The sequence below is a fragment of the Centruroides sculpturatus genome, unplaced genomic scaffold (assembly GCF_000671375.1).
Source record: "Centruroides sculpturatus isolate CEXI.00-Female unplaced genomic scaffold, Cexi_2.0 scaffold138, whole genome shotgun sequence".
NCBI classification, from domain to species: Eukaryota; Metazoa; Arthropoda; class Arachnida; order Scorpiones; family Buthidae; genus Centruroides; species Centruroides sculpturatus.
In genome coordinates this window covers 656,515-680,695 of record NW_019384434.1, presented here as the reverse complement: position 1 = coordinate 680,695, position 24,181 = coordinate 656,515, and the positions used below count along the sequence as shown (strand labels likewise).

At 26.6% G+C, this 24,181-nt stretch overlaps 1 protein-coding gene across 1 annotated transcript in view; it reads left to right on the top strand.

Annotated features, from left to right (window-relative positions):
* The window catches only part of LOC111619814 (myotubularin-related protein 10-A-like), a 36,621-nt gene that overhangs the window by 6,921 nt on the left and 5,519 nt on the right, over positions 1–24,181 (top strand). Inside the window, exons 2-11 of the mRNA XM_023361633.1 lie at positions 2,062–2,265; positions 10,935–11,001; positions 12,292–12,371; positions 12,443–12,499; positions 13,762–13,840; positions 13,994–14,120; positions 14,651–14,738; positions 16,573–16,631; positions 17,962–18,092; positions 20,627–20,776. Of these exons, the coding sequence (XP_023217401.1) occupies positions 2,062–2,265; positions 10,935–11,001; positions 12,292–12,371; positions 12,443–12,499; positions 13,762–13,840; positions 13,994–14,120; positions 14,651–14,738; positions 16,573–16,631; positions 17,962–18,092; positions 20,627–20,776 (1,042 nt within the window). The remainder of the gene's footprint in view (positions 1–2,061; positions 2,266–10,934; positions 11,002–12,291; positions 12,372–12,442; positions 12,500–13,761; positions 13,841–13,993; positions 14,121–14,650; positions 14,739–16,572; positions 16,632–17,961; positions 18,093–20,626; positions 20,777–24,181) is intronic.

Below are 24,181 nucleotides of genomic sequence, written 5' to 3'. Positions count from 1 at the left end.
AATCAAGTAATTACCCAACACAGTAATGTAAAAGTACTGATTGTTGTTGTTTATATCATATAATTTAACTTATAAAACAGTTACAACTCTCAGTAGAATAATAATGAACTTGTCTAGGTGATAAGCAGCTTAATTAGCACAGTGTCTGCTTGCTGATTTTACTATTGATAGCAACTACTTACTAATGAAAACATTTCATGCTTAATATTAGCAAAAAAAAATGTGTTTCTTGTATAATCCTATTTCATTAACAGATATGATCAGGAAATAATAGGAAATATATTCTATTATATTTACTTTTTAAAATTGAATAAAATCCATTTTCTATTTAGTTATAACTTTCTATTTCTAATGTAAGCTTTAAAAAATTGACATTATATTACATGAAAATAAAAATTTATAAAATAATTTTGGAAAATTTTTATCTGAACTGCAAAATCAATAATTTAACTAAACAGTCCAGTTATTCAAAAATCCTTATACTTTATATAAGATAGATATCTACTATAGTAAAAATATGTCAATTAGCCATTCCATTCATTAATATTTGTTTAATTTATAAACGAAAATAATGCATCTTGTTAACTTACTGATAGCAATTAGATAGTGATTGTAGTAGAATACTTATTCTTAATGTGGAATTACAGAATGACTGGCCATTTTGTAATTTTGTAGGTACATTACAGAACAAGCACTGTTATTAAGAACGAGTAACAAGCATTCTACTGTTGTGAACAAAGAACAAGTGCTTTACGATCAGTGATAAATACGAATTTAATGTAACAAGCCAAGCTTGACTTATTTTTTAAGTTCTGTGGGAGATAAACAAAAAAAATATTTTTATTTGTATTTTGTTACATCATAAATTTATATATCAATAAATATAAATTCTTTCGAAAATCCTTTTTTGTATCCCCCAGCAGAACTTGATGAAAAGGTCTTTCAAGCTTGGCCTGTTCCATTTTTATTTTTCTAATGGAATGATTGGAAATGAAAAATTCATGAAATAAAATTTATCATTTTTAGAATGAATAAAACAAATTTTTATGCAAGAATGGTGTGTGAGGAAAGTGATACCGAAAAAAGCAATTTAATCCAGAAAATTGATATTGTCTTTTTGTTATTAAAGGATAATTTGAATTGAAACAGGTCAGCATCATCTCTTCCAATATATCTGCAGGAAAACTTTTAAAAGTAATCAGAGAAAAAAAGACAGAAAAATATCATGAACTTTATTTGAAACAATATAGTAATCAATAATTTATCAAAATGGTTATATGGACTGATTGCTGTGATTTTAATTTCATATAAATAATATACTATGATTTTACTAAATTACATTTTTATTCTTGTATCTCATGATCCAATAAAATTGCCAACTAAACTGTTTATATATACTTTTAAAGTATTTAAAGAAAGAAACTGATTTGTAAAGTTTGCAATTTAATCTCTGACAATTAGTGATAACAATGATTTATATATTGATAAGAATTCAGTTTTATTAAATAAGCATATATTTTCAGTGTTTACAAGTTTTATTAAATTAATTAAGAGTATGTAGAAATATAATAATAATAATGTTTTAATAGAGTTTATAAAACAAATATCTATAAGACAAGTGTAAAATTTTATGAAAATATTTTATTGGTTCTAATAAGATTAAAAGTATAATATAAATATACACTATTACTCTTGAAAATATTAGTGTAGAATCTTTTTCTGTTATTAATGTACATACTATAATCTTAATTAGATAATGTCTTGCATTATTAAATTAGATAATATAAGTTATCAAATTGAATTATATCATCTCATAATTTATGAATAAACAAAAGTAGGTGGATTAATAATTTTAAAAATGTTAAAATATGTAATAATTTCCTCCCCTTATTGTGTTAAAAGTTGTTTTTTTTTTTTTACAAAATTGTTGGAATGTGTTATTTTTATACAAATTATAAAATTAAACCTATATTTTAATTCAGTGTGTAATGCTATTTAAAATTGTAATTAAAAATTGCTTGATAAATGGAAAATTTTTTTACTTGCATATTAAATTCATTTTACTATTTGTTTCAGTCGTCAGATGAAATTTCATGCAAAAGAGCCATGCCAAATTTATTGAATGGAGAGATGGTCATAGCGCAAGCAGAAAATGTCCTCAAATTTAATATAATGAGTGAGTTAAAAACGGGTATTTCTGGAGAATTAATCTGTACTACATTTAAGTTAAGTTTTGTTACTCCAGAAGATATTCCTTTGAATCAGGTAAAATTAATTTATTTTTAAAAATGAAGCTAGTTTATATTGTTGTTGTTGTTTTTTATTATTTTAAATGTATAATTTGAAACTAACTTATTATAAATTACTGAAGTTTTAATTATTTCATATGTTTTATATTTATTTATTTATTTAATTAATGTATTTTTGATATTTACTTTTAATATTGAAATAAAATTTCTTAGTAAATAACATTGTTTCTTATAAAAGTATGAATTAACATTAGTTCTACACAATATAATTTTGTAGATTTAATAATTTCAAATGTCAGAGAGTCTAATTTATCTGTTTCGATGTACTTGTACACATCCTGTTACTTTTATGAGTTGATAACAATAGGATGTTAAATTAGTTAAATGGACCAGTGATAATGGAATTTTTCATTAATTTTTTTCCTGCTAAACTGTTATTTATTTATTTTTTGTAATTAGTACAATTAATTAAAATACATAAAAAATTTTAAAATTTAAATTATTAATAGAATAGTTATTCTTGTCAATATAATTATTTATTTTCTTCTCTTACAAAAGTAAAAATAAATTTATAACTATTTTTAATAAACAAATTTCATTAATTTTATTTTAGTTCTTGTAATTATGTTACTGTTTAATTAAGATAAATATCTACAGATACAAATTAATTTTAAATTGTAATAAAGTATTCTATTTAATGTTCTGTTTAATATCTATGAATACTTTTAATTAAATAATATAATTTACTAAGCTTGTTATATGAAATGATTTTGTTAAAGAAGTTACATAATTCTCTATTATACGTAAAAAAATATGTCTATATTTTCTTTCTTTTGCATTTGCAATTTTTAACTATAGCAATCATCAAATGAGTGAAAAGTCCTGAATAAAAATTATTAATAGCAAAAAAGATTTTAATTAATATAAATACAGTAAGACCCCTCTTAACACTGCTTTGCTTAATGCTGATTCGATATATCGCCATCTGCTCGAAGCCTAAAAAACACTCAGAATTTATGCTGATTCAAAATAATGCAGCATTTCATTGATTCATATATAATACTATTATTCCCAAACACGAACCAATCGGCAAAAGGTGGCAATTCGTTGTAGCATTGTACTTTCCTTAAATCTATGTTTGTTTGATGCAAGTTTGGAAAAAATATAACATCATGGATGCCATAGGAAATATTGACTCCGCTTGGCAAGAATTAACTGATAAATGCATGAACGGAGTGTGGAAGAAGTTATTGCCAAAGGTATTCAAGAATTCTCAACGAGAAGAGCCTATTGCTGTATCATTAGGTTGATCAAATTCAACCTAATCGATACAACAGGATATTGAGAGTTACTGCAGGTTTCCAGTGAGAGTCTTACCAATGACAACCTTCAAGAACTGGCAGAACAAGGAATTCATGTAGAACTGAAAAATAGAGATTCTGAAAACAAAGAACCCAAAGTTGGGTTCTTTGTTTTCAGAATTTGCTACAGATTTCCTTAGTAAAAGTTTGGTAATGACAACCAAAATTGTTGATCAAATTGTAGTGAATGACCCAGATTTTGAAAGGAGTCCAAAAGCAAAATGAGGTGTTCTGGATGTGATCTCTTGCTACAGACATTTGCTTCAGGAAAGAAAAAAGGCAACAGATGAAACTACACCACTTTATTGCAAAGAACAAGAATTTTAGAGAAGTCAGGACCTTCTTCACAAAAATGAACTTTACATTTCTGTGTGCCTATGTTTGTGTGTTATTTAATATATATTATTATGCAAATTAATATAAAAAATAACTTAAAATTAAAGTAAAATCTGTTTATTATTTGGTTGCGTGTTCCCCTTTTCTTATTTACTCTGTGTTAAAATGATCTCATTTAACGCTGTTTCGTTTAGCACTTTGTCATCTAGGAACACGTCCCCTGCATTAAGTGGGGTCTTACTGTATTATATTTATTGACCTATTGATGCATCATTTCATTTTGTTCATGCTAATAATTGAAATTATTAGCATGAATGACAACAATGTATAGAAACTTATAAATATTATCAATGAATAATAAGAATACTGTTGGGATTATTTTTTGTTTACATTATTTACTTTTATGAAGTGTTTGTTTTTATTTCTTTGATTTTATATTATATGTTTGTAGAAAATTATCATTAAGGAACCTCTGTAAATCAAACTTTGATTTCCCATAGGTTTAATATCATAAATAAAGGTTCTGTTTAAGTAATATAGTGTTTGATTGAGATGGCCAACAAAAAATATGAAACTTCATTTCATTACAGAAATTATAATAAAAAACTTTTACCAGCTATTTGTATAAAAATGAAGTGTTGTAAAGTTGGGGTGAATTGTGTATATGTTTAGTGTTCTCAGAAAAAATTTTAGGTGGTTGATCTGCAATGGTAGCTAATTTCAATGCAAATTTACCTATAAACCTCTGTTCATGATGATAAACCAATACTGATGTATAACATTTAATAGCATATCAGTTCTTAGTCTATAGTCTGATTATCTTCATAAAATAAATATTTTAAAAATATTAGTTTTAACTGGGCAGGGAAAATATTTAGCTGGTCAGATGATTAGTTAAAATCAGCTTGAATGGAATACTGTATAGTATTGTTTCTATTAGAAGCCCATCCCTATCTTTTTTCTTGGATTAAAAATGTCCTAATAGAGAGACTTTCCTCCAGTATGGTAATGTACAGTATGTTTGTTGTTGAGAAATTAGTATTTTAATATATAGAAACAACACTTTCTAATATCAATAATCATCTTTTTTCTAAACAGTTAGTTTTTTTCCACTAGGTTAAATGTATTTCAGAACTATTTATAACTCACAGTAATATGTTTTCCATTAAAAGAGAGAAACAGGTTCAGAATTAAGTGGTTGTATACCAATTTGAATTTACTACTATAAATGTATATGGGATTGAAAGTACCAGTAATAGAAAGTTTTTAAAAATCTATATTTTGTACTTCATTTGTGATAAAACTGCATATGATATATGGTAAATAATGGTCCTAATAGAGCTCCATATTTCAGGAAATGTTTTAATTCTGTGGGCTTCTAATAGGGGCAATAAGGACTATATATATAACATTATAATTTTTTTAAACCAATGCCTTAATTAATGAGATTGTATCTAAATACAGAACTGTTAAATGTTGATAAATTATTTAAATTGTTAGAAAACAATGAATACTTTTTGTTTGAAGTTGTTTGATCTGACTTTTAGAAGAAATTGTTTCAGTATGTTTATTACAATAGTAATTCTCAACCGAATGAAATAAAAAAGGCTACTATGGGATTATTATAAAAACAACAACGTAAAGCAAATTAGTATGAGTAATAAAACATTTAAAGATATAAGACTTACTTTTGCCTCATCACTAGGCTGGAAAGAAAATATGATCTAAAAATTCTGCAGGAAGTTTACTTTACCACAAGTTTAGGCAGAAGAGATAAAATATAGGGGAAGGGAGGGCAGGATGGAAGGTTTAACTTTTGATGTAAAAAACATAAAACAACATAATGTAAAGCTTTTATTTTAATCAGTCTCGACAGAGATCTTAGATGGTTAAAAAATAAGATGTAATTAAAAATAATTAATATTAAGTATAAAATCTGTTAGGAATCATGAAGTAAAAATGTCAAAAATTCCATCTTGCCCTCACCCTGAAGGCAAGATTGAATACGTAGGATATCCCTACATTTTACAATTGACACATAAAAAACATCCATCTTTTGTGTCTGTACATAGTTCATGTGCCCAACCACAACACACTGGACATTGTACTCAGTCCTTTGTGGGCGGTTCCACATATGGTTCTCCACATAATACACAAAACCTTCATCCATTGTCATCTGCAGTTTCTTCAGTCCAAGAACTTCTATTGCTCTTTCTTATATACTTGTTCACCATCTAAAAACGATTACATCCTCAATTAGTTAGATAAATTGAAAACAAAAATCAAAATAATTGTGCGCAGGCAACATGGAAACTATTCCATCTTGCCTAAATGCCCATTGCCAATAATAATATCAACGCTTTAAAAATCCTTGAATTTTTTTCTCTTTAAATATCAATTCATTCAATCTATCTCTAATAGGTACTTTATATAAAAACAAAATAGTAATACTTACCTTGTAGGTATAAATAATAACACTGCAAAAGTCCAATGATTGTGTAATAATCTGCTGTGAAATAAGAAATACTTGAAAACGTTATTTGGTGGCACCAACTGGTCTGAGTTGTCATTCGTAAATAACAAGATATCCGGGTGTCTCTGTGTGCACGGAGATTCGGGTGCTTTGTCGTGTGGTTCAGGTGGGTAAGTAGTTTCCATCTTGCCCTCCCTTCCCCTAACTTCTGTAGCTATAAGTTACTGCAGTTATTGACAATCTAAGTTTAATGTTTGGTAGCAATAATATATTTTAAATGCATATTTAATATTCTTGTAGAAATTTTAGCAGGTTACTTAGATGTTGTGTTTTTTAAATAAAAAATTAATCGTGTGCTTTAACTAAAAATTTTTAAAAAATGACAAATTTTCTAATATTTAAAAATGTTGTACTGGAAAAGGGATAGGACAAAGTTCAGACATAAAGACCTTAGTTTACAGGATACAAACATTAGACAGAAAAGTAATAGAGCAAACTAAAATAACTAAAATTAACAGAACAAATCAATAGTAATAATAAACTGAGCTAGCTGTTTCCATTTCTTGTTCTTGGTGTCAAACACAAGACATTGTTTCAGTATATTTATTACTGAAACATCCTGACACAAAAAATTCCAAATCAAATTGTTACAAACACAATCACTGTTTTTTTAAGGCTATAGTTTATATATATATAGTTATAACAAGTAGTTATATATATAAATTATAATTTTAAAGTATATTACAATAAGAAAAAATAAAATATTAATCAGTTTTTATATTTATATAATTTGTGTGATGCTGTTTTTTTATATTAAATTTGTAAGCATCAGACATAATTTTTTAAAGGTTTTTTTTTGTAATATTTAATAGTAATTAAGTGATGATACATTTTATTCCATATCAAAAATATAAGTTAATTACATAATTTACTTAAATATTAAAATATAGTTTAGGTAAAAATAATGGCATATATCAATGACATGCTTATGATATTTTCATATAAAAAAAATCTTAAATACTTTTTCTTTCAAAGATCATTTATCAACAATTTTTAATTGATATTCAAAGTTTTTGTTTTGTCTATTCAAAGAAATGGTTGAAATTATCATGCAGTAGAGAAGAATCAACTGTAGAAATATCACACAAACACCCAAAAAATGTTTTCAAGAAATGGAAGATGTTTGTTATGAGTTTTTTATTTCCTGACGATTTATCTACAACAATCATTATTGGGTGATGGACCATAACTGAATAGAATACTTTTAAATATTAAAAATATAAACCAAGCAGAACATTTCTAGAAAAGAATGAATGCAGATTTTAAAAAGAATATATATGTTCATTGTAGATGAATGAAAATGTTTGTGATAGTAAAATTAGATGCTTGTAACTGGTTTTTTTGGTGTTTGTGTGATATTGCTGTTACATGTGACAAGTTTGATTTTTGTGTGAAGGTTCAACTAATTTATATTGTAAGTGCAACCATCTGATTTAAGGAATAGAACACAAAAAATGGAATTAACATAAGAAAAAAGTTCAAAATCAATATTTCAAACTAATTTAAATGTTGGCACATTTCATTCTCTAAAAAAGTTCTGTGATTGCTCATTTCTTTTTTCTTTAGAAGCTATTGTAACAATTTTTTAAAGTTCTTAATAAATCTGGAAGTAAATTAAAAATTTTTTATCTAACCAATTACTTCACTTAATACTTGATGAATTTTAAAATAGCTAATATATAAAGTTAATCTATGTTGGTGTTGGTTCATCAGTTCTTAGTACATCTGTTAAATTATTTAATGAAGCATTTAGTCAACATAGCTGTTTTAGTACATTGTTAATGCAACCAAACATTAAACAAATTAACTATTTTAAGTTATTTTCTGATGATGTCATAAATTCAAAAATATTTTAGGTTATTCTTATTAGTTTGATTGTATAGTGTTTTATTGTTTGTAAATGGAAAAAAATTATTTAAGTTTTATTTTCTTTATTGCTATGAACTTGGTGATAATTGAATTATCTGATTTTAATGGTCTCTTTAATAACAACATTTTAAATGTATAAAGAATTTTGTTTCTATTGAATATGATACCAAATTGATTTTGGATTGGTTTGTTGTTAAATGAAATGATTTATTATTGATATTATTAGATAATTTACATATATTGAGATTATCTACATTCTTATTTATTACTGTTATATTAAATCAATCTGTGTTTTATTCTATATAAGTCTTTTGGATATTGTATTATTATACCTTCAGTGCTCACTCAACTTATAGTTAAGCACTAATTGTTAATTCACTTAGTTACAAAGCTCTGTCAGATTAACAGTTTTACCAGACTGACCAAGGTCATATAATAATAATGCAGCAGCACATCTTAGACCACTAATTATATGCTTCCCAATGTCTTTAAAGCATTGTGAACTGCTAGAAACTTAAATTAAGCATATATTAATTATGGACTGATGTTTGATACTAATGACACTTTTTTCTTTTTTTCAGAGGCCATAGCTAAAATTAAATATATGTAAAATGAATTAAAAATTGTACAATATTAAGAGATGACCAGTAACTGTAATGTAGACAATTTGTAAGTTGTAAAAATGAAAATATGCTTAATTCAGATTTTCAGGCTTGTTGAAGGTATTGGAAAAAGTTTTAACTTTACTGATTGAAATGGATTGTCTAAAGACGACAATAAAAGTTTCGTGTAACTGTAACGTAGAAAATCTAAGTGAATGCATGTTAGATCCAATGCCATTTGTGTTCATCCAGTAAACAAATCTGGCAGTCACAGGAATTTTAAATATTCTCTCATGGCTTTACCTGTGATGTGCCAGAAAATCAGTGATGAGCCTGTATTAAATTTTACTATTCTACCAAACTGTCCTTTAATGTTCATAAAATGCCTATTGTTTCACCTGTCAACTAATGGATCGTCATCACAAATATAAAATAGGTTTTTAGTGTAAAAAAATAACCTGATTTTTCTACATAAATAAAAAAATTAATTGTACAGTGGAACCTCACTTAATGACTTTTATAATTTAATAATTATAAATTAATGTTTAATTTAGATATTTCTAAAATTTAATATGAAGTGGTCATTAATAATTTGACTAGAGATAGGCATAAGCATAAGTGCCTATCTCTAGTCAAATTATTTAATTTCTAATATTTAATTATAGTCTTTACATAGCCCAAGAATTTGGCATATTGTTTGGCATGTTTATGAGACATATATTATCTGTAATTTTTTTTGTTTTTTTGTTTTTTGCAATTCGAATTTGCATTCCGTGCTAGAAGAAAAGATGATGATGATTCACACTCCTTAACAATATACAGGTAACCCCCGTATAACACGGCACTTCTATAGCACGGATTCACTCTAACATGGTTCGAGAATTGGGAACATCCCCCGTATAACACAGGTTCACTCTAACACGGTTCGGGAATTGGGTAAAACCCTCGTACAGCATGAAATGTAATAAAGGGTGCGTTCTTTTATACTTCTGTGTAACTCTGCGTGAGCATTCTAATTGTTTTCGTGGCTACTTTGAATGCTCTTTGAACAATAATCCATTTAATGGTTAAATTTTACAATTGGGACCCTTCTTTTGCCTCTAAAAGCTCATTTTAGAATTATAGATTCCTCCATCACGATACTATCGATAGTGCAGGCGCCACCATCTTTCTTTCACTGTTGTTCCTAAATGCCTACAAACAGCAACACACTCCCGTTGCAGAGCGACTACTATTAACAAACGCATACAAAAACTGTTACCAGTTGATGATGCTCATGCTGAGATCATCATAGAGGATGAATAATCCTCTAGTAAAATATTTACTTAAATAATAAATAAGTATTTCATCTATGAAAAAAACAAATAATAAATCCGACTTAAATAAGGATTTAACAGTATGTATTTTAATTTTTGGAACTTAATCCCCCTTTTCGCATTAGTTCTTTGTTTCTTATAACACGGATTCGCATAACACGGCAATTTTTTGGAATGTAACTCCCGTGTTAATTGGGGTTACCTGTATATTATATAATTTTCTTTGAATAAACATACATAAAATATTTGAGTATTTTTTTGGTGTGGAATGCATTATCATATTTTACATTAATTTATATAGGAAAAATTGTTTTGCTTAATGAGTGTTTAGCATTACAAGTAAGATTCTGGAATGAATTATTCTTGTTAAGCAAGGTTCCACTGTACATATATATATATTAGTTAACAAAAAGAAGTTTATTGTGTATTGAAATCTGACAGATGGTTATTATTTGGTTATTGGATGGTTCTCTGATAACAAAATAATAACCATCTGTCATATTTCAATAAACTTTTTGGAATTCAGACCTTGATTATATAACTTCATTTTTTACAGTAGATAAACATATATTAAAACTAAATACAGAATAAGATAAGCTAAATTTAATTCATTTTTAGATATTTAAAAATTTGAATCATATTTTTATATTAAAATAATATATTTTTAGCATCATCAGAATATATTTTTGGGTGAAAATGATATCTGCTTGATTAATATTGACAGTATATTCCATGGTAAGAAAATTTATGCTATTCTTATAGAATTAATAATTATATTTATAAAAATCTTCAAAATTTAAAAATATAATCACCAGTTTTCTTTTTAAATTTCTTCCAATTGTCATATATTTTACTAGATTGATATTTAGATTAGGAAATGTATTTTGCATGAACTTAATTCCAATCATTTTAACAATCATTAAGTGAAATATGTTTTTCAATGATTTTGTTTCTTGTTCAGAATTAAAATTATAATATGTACAAAACAGTTATTTCTGTATTTAAAAAAAGGGGATTGATCTACAGTTTATTAGCAATTTATTTCAAAGTTAATCAACTATTAACTTCTTGTTTTTAATAAATTTAATGTTTAGAGTCTTATAACAATTTTGAACCTATTTTAAATTAAAATTTGTATATCATACCATTTACTTAAAAATACATTTATAGTGTAATTTTCATAAATATTAGAAAATATTAAATTAAACAGTTTATTGGATGATTTTTTTCTTTTATCTATTTAAATTCCAAATTTTTTGAGAATATACCTAATATTAGTGACAAAAAGTAAAATATCTTCACCTGTACATGGCAAATTAAAAATTATTATAAAGAAATCAAACAGTAATGAAAACAATTATTGTAGATAAAAAGTTTATAAAATTGAATTTTTATAGCATATATCCAAGTTCATGAAATTGATGAATTTAAGTGAAGAATTCAAGAGATGTCAGATTTCTAAGTCATTCCTATGTAGTGCTATTGTTTGACACAATGTCCTTGTACAAATATATTTAACTTGAATATAGTCAACTTCAAATGTATTATATAATGTTTTTTAAAACTTTAAAATATGATGATAAAGTATTATTATTATTTTTATATTTTGTAAATGAAGAGGATCCTATATTAACACATTTTGGATATGTATACAGAATATAAAAAAAAATTTTGAGATATTAGACTGTTTCTGCCTCAATTATAAAAATGGAATTTTTATATCTAGGTTGGGAAAGGTTCAAGTAATTTTAGATAAATTATAGAAATAAATAAAAATCATATAGCTTGTGATGAGTGGCAACTTGAGATAAATCATTGTTTTTTCCTACATGTAGCAAGTAATAGAACATCTCAGTTTTATTATGAAAACATAAAATTTAAACTAAAAATTTATTAGAAAAATTAATTTTAAAAGTTATACTTAAGAGTCATACAATTTCATATATAAAATATTTGTTTTTAAATTGTCTTTTACTACTATGTCATAAATTTTAGACATAAAATCCATCAATGGTTTCTTTATAGTATCAAATGGTAGAAAGAAAAAATTATTACCAGGAAGTATCATTTCCAGTCAGATAGAAATAATTGAAATTCACTGCAAGGTAAAGTGAATTTTATAATATAAATTTTTTGTTATAAAGTTAATAATTTAATTTGTTAATTTTTATTTTAGGATTTCCGCATCTATACTTTCAGCTTCAAGTTCTCTCCTAGCGGCTTCAATAAACAGGTATTAATAAAACATTTACATATTTTTTTATATGTAAATATTCTAATGTATAAAACTTTTTTAAGAACTGTTCTGTTAAATTAATTTAAAAATTTAAATAATTTCTCTACTAGTAAAAATTACTACACAGGTAAGCAAATTTCAACTAATAAAAAAAACTTTTTGGACTTTGAGATGTGATTTTTACTAACAACTATGGATACAACTCAAAACAATCTCTGAAATGTTTCCATCACATAACATTTTGATACAAAGGCTTTGCAAAGTTTTGTCAAAAATTCATAAAAGCATATTACAGTAGAGCGTCGATTATCCGAATCAATTGGGAACTGGGATTGTTTGGAAGATCTATGTTTCGGATAACTGATTATGTACGAAAAAATATATTAATTTATCTCATCTTGACATTTTTCTCCATTGGTGTTGCTTTGCGTTGAATTTTTGTCGATGTTAAGCCTAATGAAGACTATTGTATGATTAAAAATTATTTTTTTTATTTTGTACAAACAAAATAAATATATTGAAATATATAAAAACAATAAAAAATTATACTTCAGAAGTTAATTTAGTATCAAAAGCGTAAATAGTAAATGAGTAGCCCGAGAAATAGCCGAAGATTGCAGCGCCACAGCACTGGCAAAAATTTAAATTAGCCAACTGGAATTGTTTCAGATGATTGACTTTCGAATAATCGATGCTCTACTGTATATACACATGTGCATAATAGTGTTTTAATTTATTTTAATACAGAAAAAAATTACCAATTTCAGTTTATTATTCACATAGGTTCCACTGTAATATTAAAATCCTCAAAATATGTTTAAATGAAGATGAAACAAAACATTTCTTGGTCAGCAATATGTGTGCTAGAGATTTACAGATGTTGCTATTATAAAAATGAATGTAGACTTAAAATTTATTTAGATTACATTATAAAGAACAAAATATGTTTAAATAGTGGTACATGTGTTTTGATTAAATATGTATAAGTTTACTAAAATTTTTGTCTTTAACAATCTTACTTCATTGCCTAATGATTGCTGAGAAAAACTGCATATTCAACAAACATTTTCAACTCATTATCACACATTTTGTTCAGGTTTTTGAATTAATTTAAAAATCAATTTTTCTCAGCAAGTGTTAGGTGGTGAAGTAAGATTGCTGTATCTCTCTGCTGAGTGTTCTTGAGTAAATTTGATTTTTTTCATTCTTTTTCCAATTAAATAGAATTATTTGTTTAATTAATGTAATATTTTTTTCAGATTATCAATGCTCTTCTTTATCATGCCTTCGTTCCAAAAGTGCAATTATTATTTTTATTTGATTATTTAGAACATGATAGTAAGTTCAGGTATTTCTTTTTTTTTTTTAAATATTCAGGCAAAACTGATACATAAAATATAAAAGATAGTTTTGCTTTTTCAAAAAATATTTGTCTTAAGAAATCAAAACATATGAAACATACTAACTAATCTTTTTATTTTTAATTGATAGAAAATGCTACATCTAGTCCAATACCATTTTCACTTCCAATAGACTGGGAGGCAGAATTGACTCGTTGTTGTTGTTGTAGTGGTTGGAGAGTAACCCAAGTAAATGAACGTTACCAAATGTGTGAGAGGTATTGTCAGATATAAAACTAAATAATTTAACATGTAGTAGAAAAAAAAATACATATGTAGTATTTTTTTATGTATCTAATTAATTGTAGACTAATAAATTTATTAATGATTAACAGTGGTATAGATTTGATGGTATAATTAAATATCAAAAACTGTTTATAATTAAATAATTTCAGAAAAAAATTTGAAGGGTGTTTTATGCTTCTAAATTTTGCATTTTATGTGAATACATTTACTGATTGCATTATTCAAATCTGGTGCATATTCTTCAAGGTCTTTTAACAGAAGGATTGCTTGTAGCTATTTATAACAGAAGTAGATTTACATATTTGCAGATAATAAATTGATTTTTACATTTGGTATGTTAGTTTCTGATACTGATACTCAACTTGCAATCACATGCTTATAATATCTATTATTTTTTATAAGAGAAGTTATTTAATCTATAAGAATGAATTTTGTGTATTATTGAATATTATTTAAAATTTTAAAACTTTATTATAAGATTGATAATTTATTTTTGTTTCAGTCTTCCAGAATGTTTTGTGGTACCTGCCAATCTTTTTGATGCAGACATAACTAAAGCTGCACCACATTTTATAGGTCACAGAGTTATGGTAAGTTTTTCTCTTTAATGTTGTTCTAATTAATAATTCAGTTTAATTTATAACTTAATTAAACATCAAAAACCTTCTACTGCTGAGAAATGTTTATTAAATGAACACTAATGTTTTCAACTTACTAGAATAGGCCATCTTCAGGTGTAACTGAATTTGAACATATTTTAAAAAATTTAATATTCTAACAACTAAACGTTCAAATAATTTACATTTAAATTTAAAATGAAGATATTAAAATAAATTAACAAATAAATAATAAAATATATCTTAATATTATCATTTTAAATTCAAATGTAAATTATTCAGACATTCAGTCTTTAGAATGTTAAATTTTTAAAATACATTCAAATTCAGTTACACCTGAAGATGGCCTATTCTAGTAGGTAGAAAACGTTATTGTTCGTTTAATAAACATTTATCATCGCTAGAATATGTTTGATGTTTCATTAACTGTTTAAAAAGGCTGATATTTGTTAATTTATAACATTGATTATTCTTTTGTTTGTTCTATCCTTGTCTAACCTCTCTTGTTAATGTGGTATTTCTGGTATCTATAGATCATATTATAGATATTGATTTAGAGACCAAACATCACTGGACTTTTTCGGATTATAATTTCAACTAAAGGCATGCTGTCTTTAGTTCCCATTAGGCATCCACCCTTAGTTCCAAATTATAATAATAATTTGATGTTTTAACTGTAGCTCAAAAATCCAGCAATATTTGAATTATAATTAAATAATCATTACTTACATAAATATGAATTAAAGTGATTTAAATAAAGTTTATAATTATAATAATAATTGAATTGCAAGGATGTTTTTACAAATCAGAAATTTTTTCCAAATGTATTTGATTACTGGAAAATATTACTAGTCATATTTAGATTATTGATTAATTTGATTTGGTCCATTTTGAGATAAACCTTTCTGATGTATCAAGGTAACTCTTTATCCATAAATTTGGCTACAGTTGAATAAGGAAGATAAAAATTGAGTTTACGACAAATTGAAGTGATTTGTTAAAGAAATAACACATAACAGGAATAAAAAAAATGACTAAAATAAATCTTAGTGATAAGAAAACCTGAGAATTTTGGATAGAAAATTCTTATTCCTGAAAATTCTTATACCTGAATAAGAATTTTTTATCCAAAATTCTTATTCAGGTAATCATATTTCATTGAAAATGCCAATTTCTTTTGGCTATTTTTGTTTAATTAAGTTTGTGATTTTTATACTTTACAATGAATGGTAAAATTGAGGCTATGGAAATAAAAGGAGAAATAATAGTATTTAGACTATTTTAACTGTAAACAAAGCTAAGGGATGATGATAATATAAAGGAATATTGAATATTTATAAAAGATACTGAAATAGAAATCCAATAGAAATCCAATTTAGAAAGTGACATTAATAAGTCTGAGACAGATACTGTTACCAGGATTTGATTTTTTTAAAAATTACTAGAATGTTAAATTCTATTTGTGTTAAAAGTTTGAAAATCTTTTAAAATAGTTCTTATGCAGTTAACATAATACATAGCTTCCAATGAAAATAGTATAGATCCTGTTTTTATGAAATTAGTTCTTGTTAAATTTCACATAACATGTTTCCCAACAATTTTCCAAATTTTTCAAAGGCTGTATTTATAAACTGAGTTTACTTTTCTACAAGTACAGTTTGAATTATATAAAATTATATCAAGATTGTTAAGAATAAAATATGGCATTTGAAGACTGCAATTCATATAGTCAGCAGATGATTTATACCAGTTGTAAAAGTAAAAAATTTTCTGTTTTTTAAATTTTTTGTTTTCTATTAAAAATAAGGATAAACGAGAACTAATTGGAATAAAATGTTTAATTCAGTTCAAAGTTCTCCTCCCAAGGTATTAAGTGATATGTGAATAAGTTTATAGAGAGACAATCTCTAAATGAACTTTATTTCATGTAATTTTTGAATTCTTTGGAATTATATTCATTTATTATAATTATAAGTTATTGATATAAAACGAAGGTTAACATTCGGCTGTAAGTATTGCAGTCCTTGAAATTCCGGCTTTAACTAGGAAAATTTTTATTTTTCCAATAAAAGAATAGTTTAATTAAAATTTGCTTTTTGTTTAAATAAACGTTTATTTTGAGAAGGAATAAATTGAGAAACATTTGGTTTGAGAGAAATAATTTATTTTATTGACAAGACAAACGACACTTGCAGTACATCATATATTAAAAATATATGAAGACATTTATAGACATTCTTTAAAATTTCATTAGTAGCGAGAATTTTCTTCAATTTTGCGAGAGTAGTTAGGCAATTATTATTTAAATTATTTTATATTTATTTAAATTTATTTAATAAAAACTGAAGTCGATTTTATTGTATTTATATATTGTAAAATATATAATTAAATTTACACATAAAAGCATTCTTTAATGTAAGTACATTTTTTTAACTTTAATAGCAAGCCATGTGATTAACTTTCTGCATTTACTTTAAAGATAGATGAGCACTTTATCTAAAATGCATCCATTGTGTTCTTTATCAAAGCACTGTTGTATAAAAACTGTTTTCTTAAGAAAATAGAATAACTTATTCTATAAGTGTTTGTACCCTCTTATAATAGTTTAATCCTAATATTTTTAACGAAAATATAAAAAAAAAACATTAAAAGATTATTATTCTTTGTGTATTACTAATATTGTTTATACAAAAAAAATTATTAATAGATATTAAGAGCTGATTAAAAGCTGATAATTTATCATAAGATCAGCTTAACAATCTAGAACAGACAGATACTGTTTTATANTTTATTTAATTTAAAATATATTCTCTCCACCTCAAATTAATGGTTTGTCCCTGTACATCTTACTTTTCCTTTAAAAATATAGTCATGTCGGTCATCTATCTAACACTTTTTGAGGGAAAATTTTTGAATTGAAATAACATGACTTGTGATTTGCATTGGAAGTTCGTATATAGTTAATTGGGGTCTCCTGCCTCTAAGCTTTTCATATCTGGTCTCATCTTTCAACTATGTAAGACTGACAGATTAAGAAAGATTAAAGAAAGACTGACGGATGGATGACAGTAGGAATTTATAGGTCTCCAATTTTTTCAAATTGCAGCTCAATTACTTATAATTTTTAAAATTTATTTTATCATCATTTTCTTATTTCTTCTGTTCTGTATTAATAAAAATTATTAATATTTTTTAGCATGATTGAAGCAGTCAGTTCAGCTCATCCACATCAGTATCCTGCTCGTGTGATTGATGTTGAGTCAAACTGTCCCTCCATTAGAGAAATTCAAAACAGTTATTTAAAGTTACGTGAAATATGTATGCCATGTAAGTATCTAACTATTTAACCTGTCCTACATTGATTCCGAAAATATTCATGTTGACCTCATTGACCTGTGTGGGCGATCCCGAATATTTCCGTTTTTGAAACTAGATGTTGCTTTGCGTCACAATTTTTATATTAAAACGAACTTTTAAAATAAAATTTTTTCGTTTTTATATTATTTAATATATATATTTTGTTTGTGAACCATAAAAAAATAATTTTTTACGATACAGTAAACACGATTATTATTTTAAAAAAAAATTTTAGGCTTAACTCGACAAAAATTCAACATGGCATCACAGGCAACAAATAAAAATTTCAACATCGAATAGGTTAAATTCTTTAGTTTAATAAATAGAATAAATTTAATATCATTTTAAATCAGTTTGTTGACAGATTAAAAATTGCAAGACAAAATGCCTTTGCATTGTATATATCACAGTTTGAACATAACAGTTTGCATTTGACATTCTAATCTGTTAAAATGATGAATGACTCTTCATTTATATGCATTCTGAATTAGTCATAACTTTATTTCAATTTCATTTATTTTTTATAACTATTATATGAAAATGTAACCATAAAGTATTTTAAAGAATTAATTGCAATTAAATTTTTTATCAGTTTTTGCAGAAAAATTAATTTAAATTCAATCTCTAAATTCGATTTAATTTTAGAAGGCAAAACAAATTCTAATGTTAAGAAGGAAAAGGAGAGTTAGAAAGAAAATGAACATTCAGAAAAAAATAAAATAAAAATCTTTAGAAATTAAATATGTATATATTGGGTGGGCAAGCAAGAGTTCAGTGGGAGCTGAAATGTAGGTTTTGCAAATTGCATGGGAGCCATAGTTCTGTACTTTATTCTGTACTGCAATTTTATTATATAATATAAATATAATATAAAACAAATATTTAATTTTTATAATAAACATATTTTCACAAAATTGTGGAAATAAAATTGTAAAAATAATAATAATAAGCAGAAATTAACACTTTCAGCAAGAGCCATATGTAACTCAAAAAGAGCTGCATTTGCCCCTCAGAGCCACATTTGCCCATGTCTGGTATGTCTATTAATTTTTAGAAATTTCTTGTAAATTGATTTAAAAAGTCATCACTAACTAAGGGTAGGACATCTAGGCACTAAAAGTCATATATAAATATGACTTAGTGCCTAGCCTTAAACCTAAACTTGTATGTGATGACTATCTCCATCAGTTTGAGTTAAACTAGCTTGCATTTAAGATTTTTTATTTGCATGTTATTCAAGTTAAGTTTTTCTGAAGATGGAACTTGCAATGCCCAAATGTAAAAGATAATATTTTCTTATAGTTTGCTATAAAGTAGACTGGGTGAGATGATGTGTGGCTGTCCCTAAGCCTAGCTAAAGAAGCTGGTGAGGTGGCCAGTCCCATACCAATGCCAGCTTTACCCTATAGAGATCATCCATTGTATCCATTGAAAAGAAGGCTAGGTGACCCACAGACTTACATGAGCTTCCATAAGTATAAACTAATGCTATTGAAATTCAATCTTGGTTCATCCACTCAATAGTCCAGCACCATATCACTAGATCACCTTAAATCTTGATAGTCAAATATGTTAAAGCTAAACATTCAAATGTGTACTGTTTTAAACAAATTATAATTATATGATATAGTTAGAAATTTTTTGTATAATTTATTTTCTATTAGATTAAACAGATACTGAAAGATTATTATTATGTTCAACTTTAGTAATTAGGTACTGGTATAATATACACCACTCTCTCTTCAACCTTAAATAACCAGTAAAATATTTTAAACAAATGCTACAAACGTTTCGACTGTTATTTCAGGTCTTCTTCAGGCAGATAGTTCCGAGATTCGAATATCCGTTGTGCTTGAAAAATTTTTTTTTAAATTGTTCTTAGAACGTATGAACTGATGCGTATAGACATTCTCATTGCGCGTGTGTACTAAGCTTGGCTTATACAAATGAAATAATATATTTTTTTTAACACCCACATATAAAACTGTGGAGATCTGGATTAAATAGTGTCTTCTCGTTCATAATACAACTTCCAGGCGTTAGAAATATTAATAGCATCTTTGGCATTAATGCAGTTATTGTGTAGCCCAGCTTTGTATATTTCGAGAGTTTCCAGCGATCGTATATGTTCTCTTCTGCTTGATAGGTTAATTATTTGGGTGTTATGCAGGTCTGCTGTTATGCCTGGAGTCGAAGCATAAGTACATAAGGCAGTGGTGCTCCTGTTATGTTCAATGTCATACCTATGCTCCCTTATACACTTATCTAGAGAGCGTATCGTGGAGCCAATATATCTATCTGCCTGAAGAAGACCTGAAATAACGGTCGAAAACGTTTGTAGCATTTGTTTAAAATATTTTACTGGTTATTTAAGGTTGAAGAGAGAGTGGTAGATTATTATTAAAAGAATCATACTTCTTCAATTGTCATAATAATTTTTTGTGAACTTATTAATTTCTTAAATATTGTTATAATGATTTTATTGGATTAATTTTTTTTTCTAGCAACTCCACACGAATTTTGGGAACAAGATTCCCATTATCTTAGTGCTCTTGAATCGTCACGATGGCTTCATCATATATCATCTTGTCTTCAGACATCTTTACAAATTGCTATTACTTTGTGTCAAAATAAGCATTCAGTAATTATTCAAGGTTAGTAAATATTTCATTTCATTTAGGACAGCAGTTGCCAACCTTTCTGACATCATGAACCATAAAACTCACAATTTTGAATTTCGTGGACTATTACGAATTTTTTTACATGATACAAATGTCTATGTAAGAATGATCATAGAAGTTCCAGTTTACTTATTAATATGAATTTCACTTGTTTAATTTAACAAATTAGTGTAAAGTTTGTTGCTGCTTGTTTGAAATAAGTTTATGCAATCTTGGCTGATTTCCACAAAGGATCACAATTGCACATCATTTATTGTTGATTATTTATTGATTTATTGATAAGTCATTTCGTGTTTGGTTTAAGATTCAAATAAGAAACCTCCAATGAGTAAGAAAAAGCAACCAAGTATTTATATTTCTTTCATAACACTTTGCATAACCTTCAGTTGATCAATGTCCAAATTTCTCCATGGACCACCAAAATTGTTTCATGGACCATCAGTTGGCAACTGCTGATGTAGGAGATAATAAAAGTTTTGCAATTTTTATTTTTTTATTATAAATAATTGTTTAAAATATATTTATCTATATCTATACTACTATATAAAATAGACAATGTATTTTTCGTTTGTGACCACTAACCGTGAAAACTACTGAACCAATCGTTACCAAATTTTAACTGTAGCATCTTTATGATTCCTGGAATGTTTACCACTAATCAAACCTACAGACTTTTTATTAATTAAATAAAACTGCAAAAGATTTTTGTCTGTCTATTTCTCTCTCTCTTCACTAGATGGCGACACATGAATTGGTACTTTCTGTTTATAAGAAAAGTCTATTATTGAAGTTTACTATTATATTTGAAGAACTGACATTAAATTATAATTAGTTAATTAGCAAAATCTTGGAAGAATTAAAAAAAATGACGTCATTATGCTAGATGGCAGTATGTGTACTTATTGCAGGTTTTTGAATCATTATGCATTAATTTCTGCAGGTAATTGTACACAATATTTGAAATAGTTATTGGATTTATCCCAAGTGAATATTTTTGTGATTGATTGATAAATAATGCTGAGAGCTGCAAGAGCACGAATAGGAAGAAAAAGTTCTAGAGCTATTATTGTTCGTAATTGTAGATAACGTAAATCTATAGCAGAGTTGTCGCAAAGACTGGAAGAGCAATGAATTTGTTCAGCTCGGAATCAAATTCAGAATCAAATGCATATAGCAAGGAATTTTTTAGGTTTCAAATCAATATAACTTATTCAGAAGTTTTATGATTTTATTTTTTTTATATTTTGCAATACTACACATTGGTCACCCAAAAATAATTAATGAACAATTAGTTCAAATTTTCGAATTTCTATATGTATATAAAAGTGGGTGAGACCATGATGGGGGATGTTAGTAGAATATATTTTTATTATTTTTATAAAACCATATTGAGTTTTTTGTCAGTGTGGTACGAGAGTTGTTTCTTTTTCAATGGTCCATAAAACAAAGACAAGTGTAAATAACAAAATAAATTTATTACCAAAAGTTAGGTGCAAACATGGTTACTTTTTGATATAATCACTGTGAAGATTGAGGCATTTGTCATATCTGTGGACAAGCTTTTCCCTCTCCTTTTTATAGAATGCTGTCACTAGTGAATTGAGATGGCCTTAATGACATTGTTTTGAAGATCGTCATTAGTCTCAAACCTGTGCTCTCCTAGTCATGTTTTCAGTTCAGGAAAGAGGTCTTCACACACTAAAAAGTTCCAAGCTGGATGGAAGTTTTCACTACCTTTAAACACCCTGTGTATAGCCCCAATTTAGTACCAAGCGATTTCCATCTCTTTCTTCAACTGAAAATGTGGCTAGGAAGACAGAGGTTCAAGACTAATGATGATCTTCAAAACAAAGTTAGGGCCCATCTCGAGTCATTGGTGGCAACATTCTATGAAGAGGGGATGGAAAAACGCATCCACAGATAATCACAGTGAAGATTGAGGCATTTGTCTATATTACTTTGTCTATAACTATATTACTTTCATCTTCATCAGAACTTTCATTGTCATCATTTCTGTTTGAAGAAGATTATGACAATGAAATAGTCTCCTTGAACAGTACATCATTGTTCTGTCCAAGTTGTTGGTAACACAACATTTCTTAAAGCCCTTTATAATTGTATCTCTTCACTGACAATCTTTTCTAATACTATTACTGTTCAAGAATGTGGAACTTTTATTACTTTTTAATCTATGCCATTGTTTACAAAAATTAGTTGTGTTCAATTACATTTCTTTCTTTTCAAAATTACTTCAATTAGAAATATGTTTTTTAATTTGATTCCCAGATATTTGTAAATACAATCAGCATAAATAAATTTCTAATTGCTTTCTTACTAATTTTTACAAATTGCATTTAAATCATACCTAGTCAATTGAAAAACTGTATTCAAATGGTTTGTTTTATTGAAAGAAATATATGAATTGGACATCTATAATATAAGTGACAAATTGTAACTTACTGTTTTTTGTTGACATCAATAAAAAAACAAAATTAATAGGTTATGAAGCAAAATCAAGCAATGCCCTATACACTGGATAGTATCTGACATATACATTACACTAGGGAGCTAGACTAGCATATTTCACATGTATTCCAGAAAATGTATTTGTAGTTTTATGACTATCAGAAATGAAATATGAAGTTCCAGTTTCATTTCTTATAGTCATAAAACTGAAAATACACTTTTTGGAATACATGTGAAATAAGCAAGGAAGTCTAGTTCCTTAGCCCCTCTAAAAGCTCAAAACTTTCTAGAGAGTAGCTAAAGAAATTAATACCAAGCCTGAAAAAAGATCTGGAACTTGGAGCCAAGAATTTTTAAAGAATATATGGCTCTGGCTCAAATATTGGGTGCCAGATAACCATACATTTCAGATTATCTGGTGCTAGATTGATGAACTTCTACTATATGTAAAATTGTTTTTTTTCATAAATTTATTTCAATGTATTGATTTTAGAAAGTTGAAACAAGTAGAATTAGAATTGAAAATAAAAATATTTATTTGTTCTCCGTTTGAATTGTGAGGACTTGGTTCTGGACTAACAGTAATTGAATTTTTAATCCAAAGATGCTATAGAGATAGACAAGATGATGATTTAAAATGATAAATACTTATTCTCCATTGATGTTTCTAAATTCAAAATTCTCCTTGATGATGATGATGATGATAATAATAATAACTCTCCCGTGGTCACCACCTGGTCGTGGTGGGAGAGCCCAGTAATTTTACAGATCCATAGGGCAATGCAGGCTGGAGCACAAGCTCCTGGTAGGGACACCCATGCCAGTAAGGTCTATGGGGAGAAATGAAGCTAAGAGTGACCACACACCCACATTCTGTGGAGATAATCATTATGGTAGTAACCAGATCTAAGT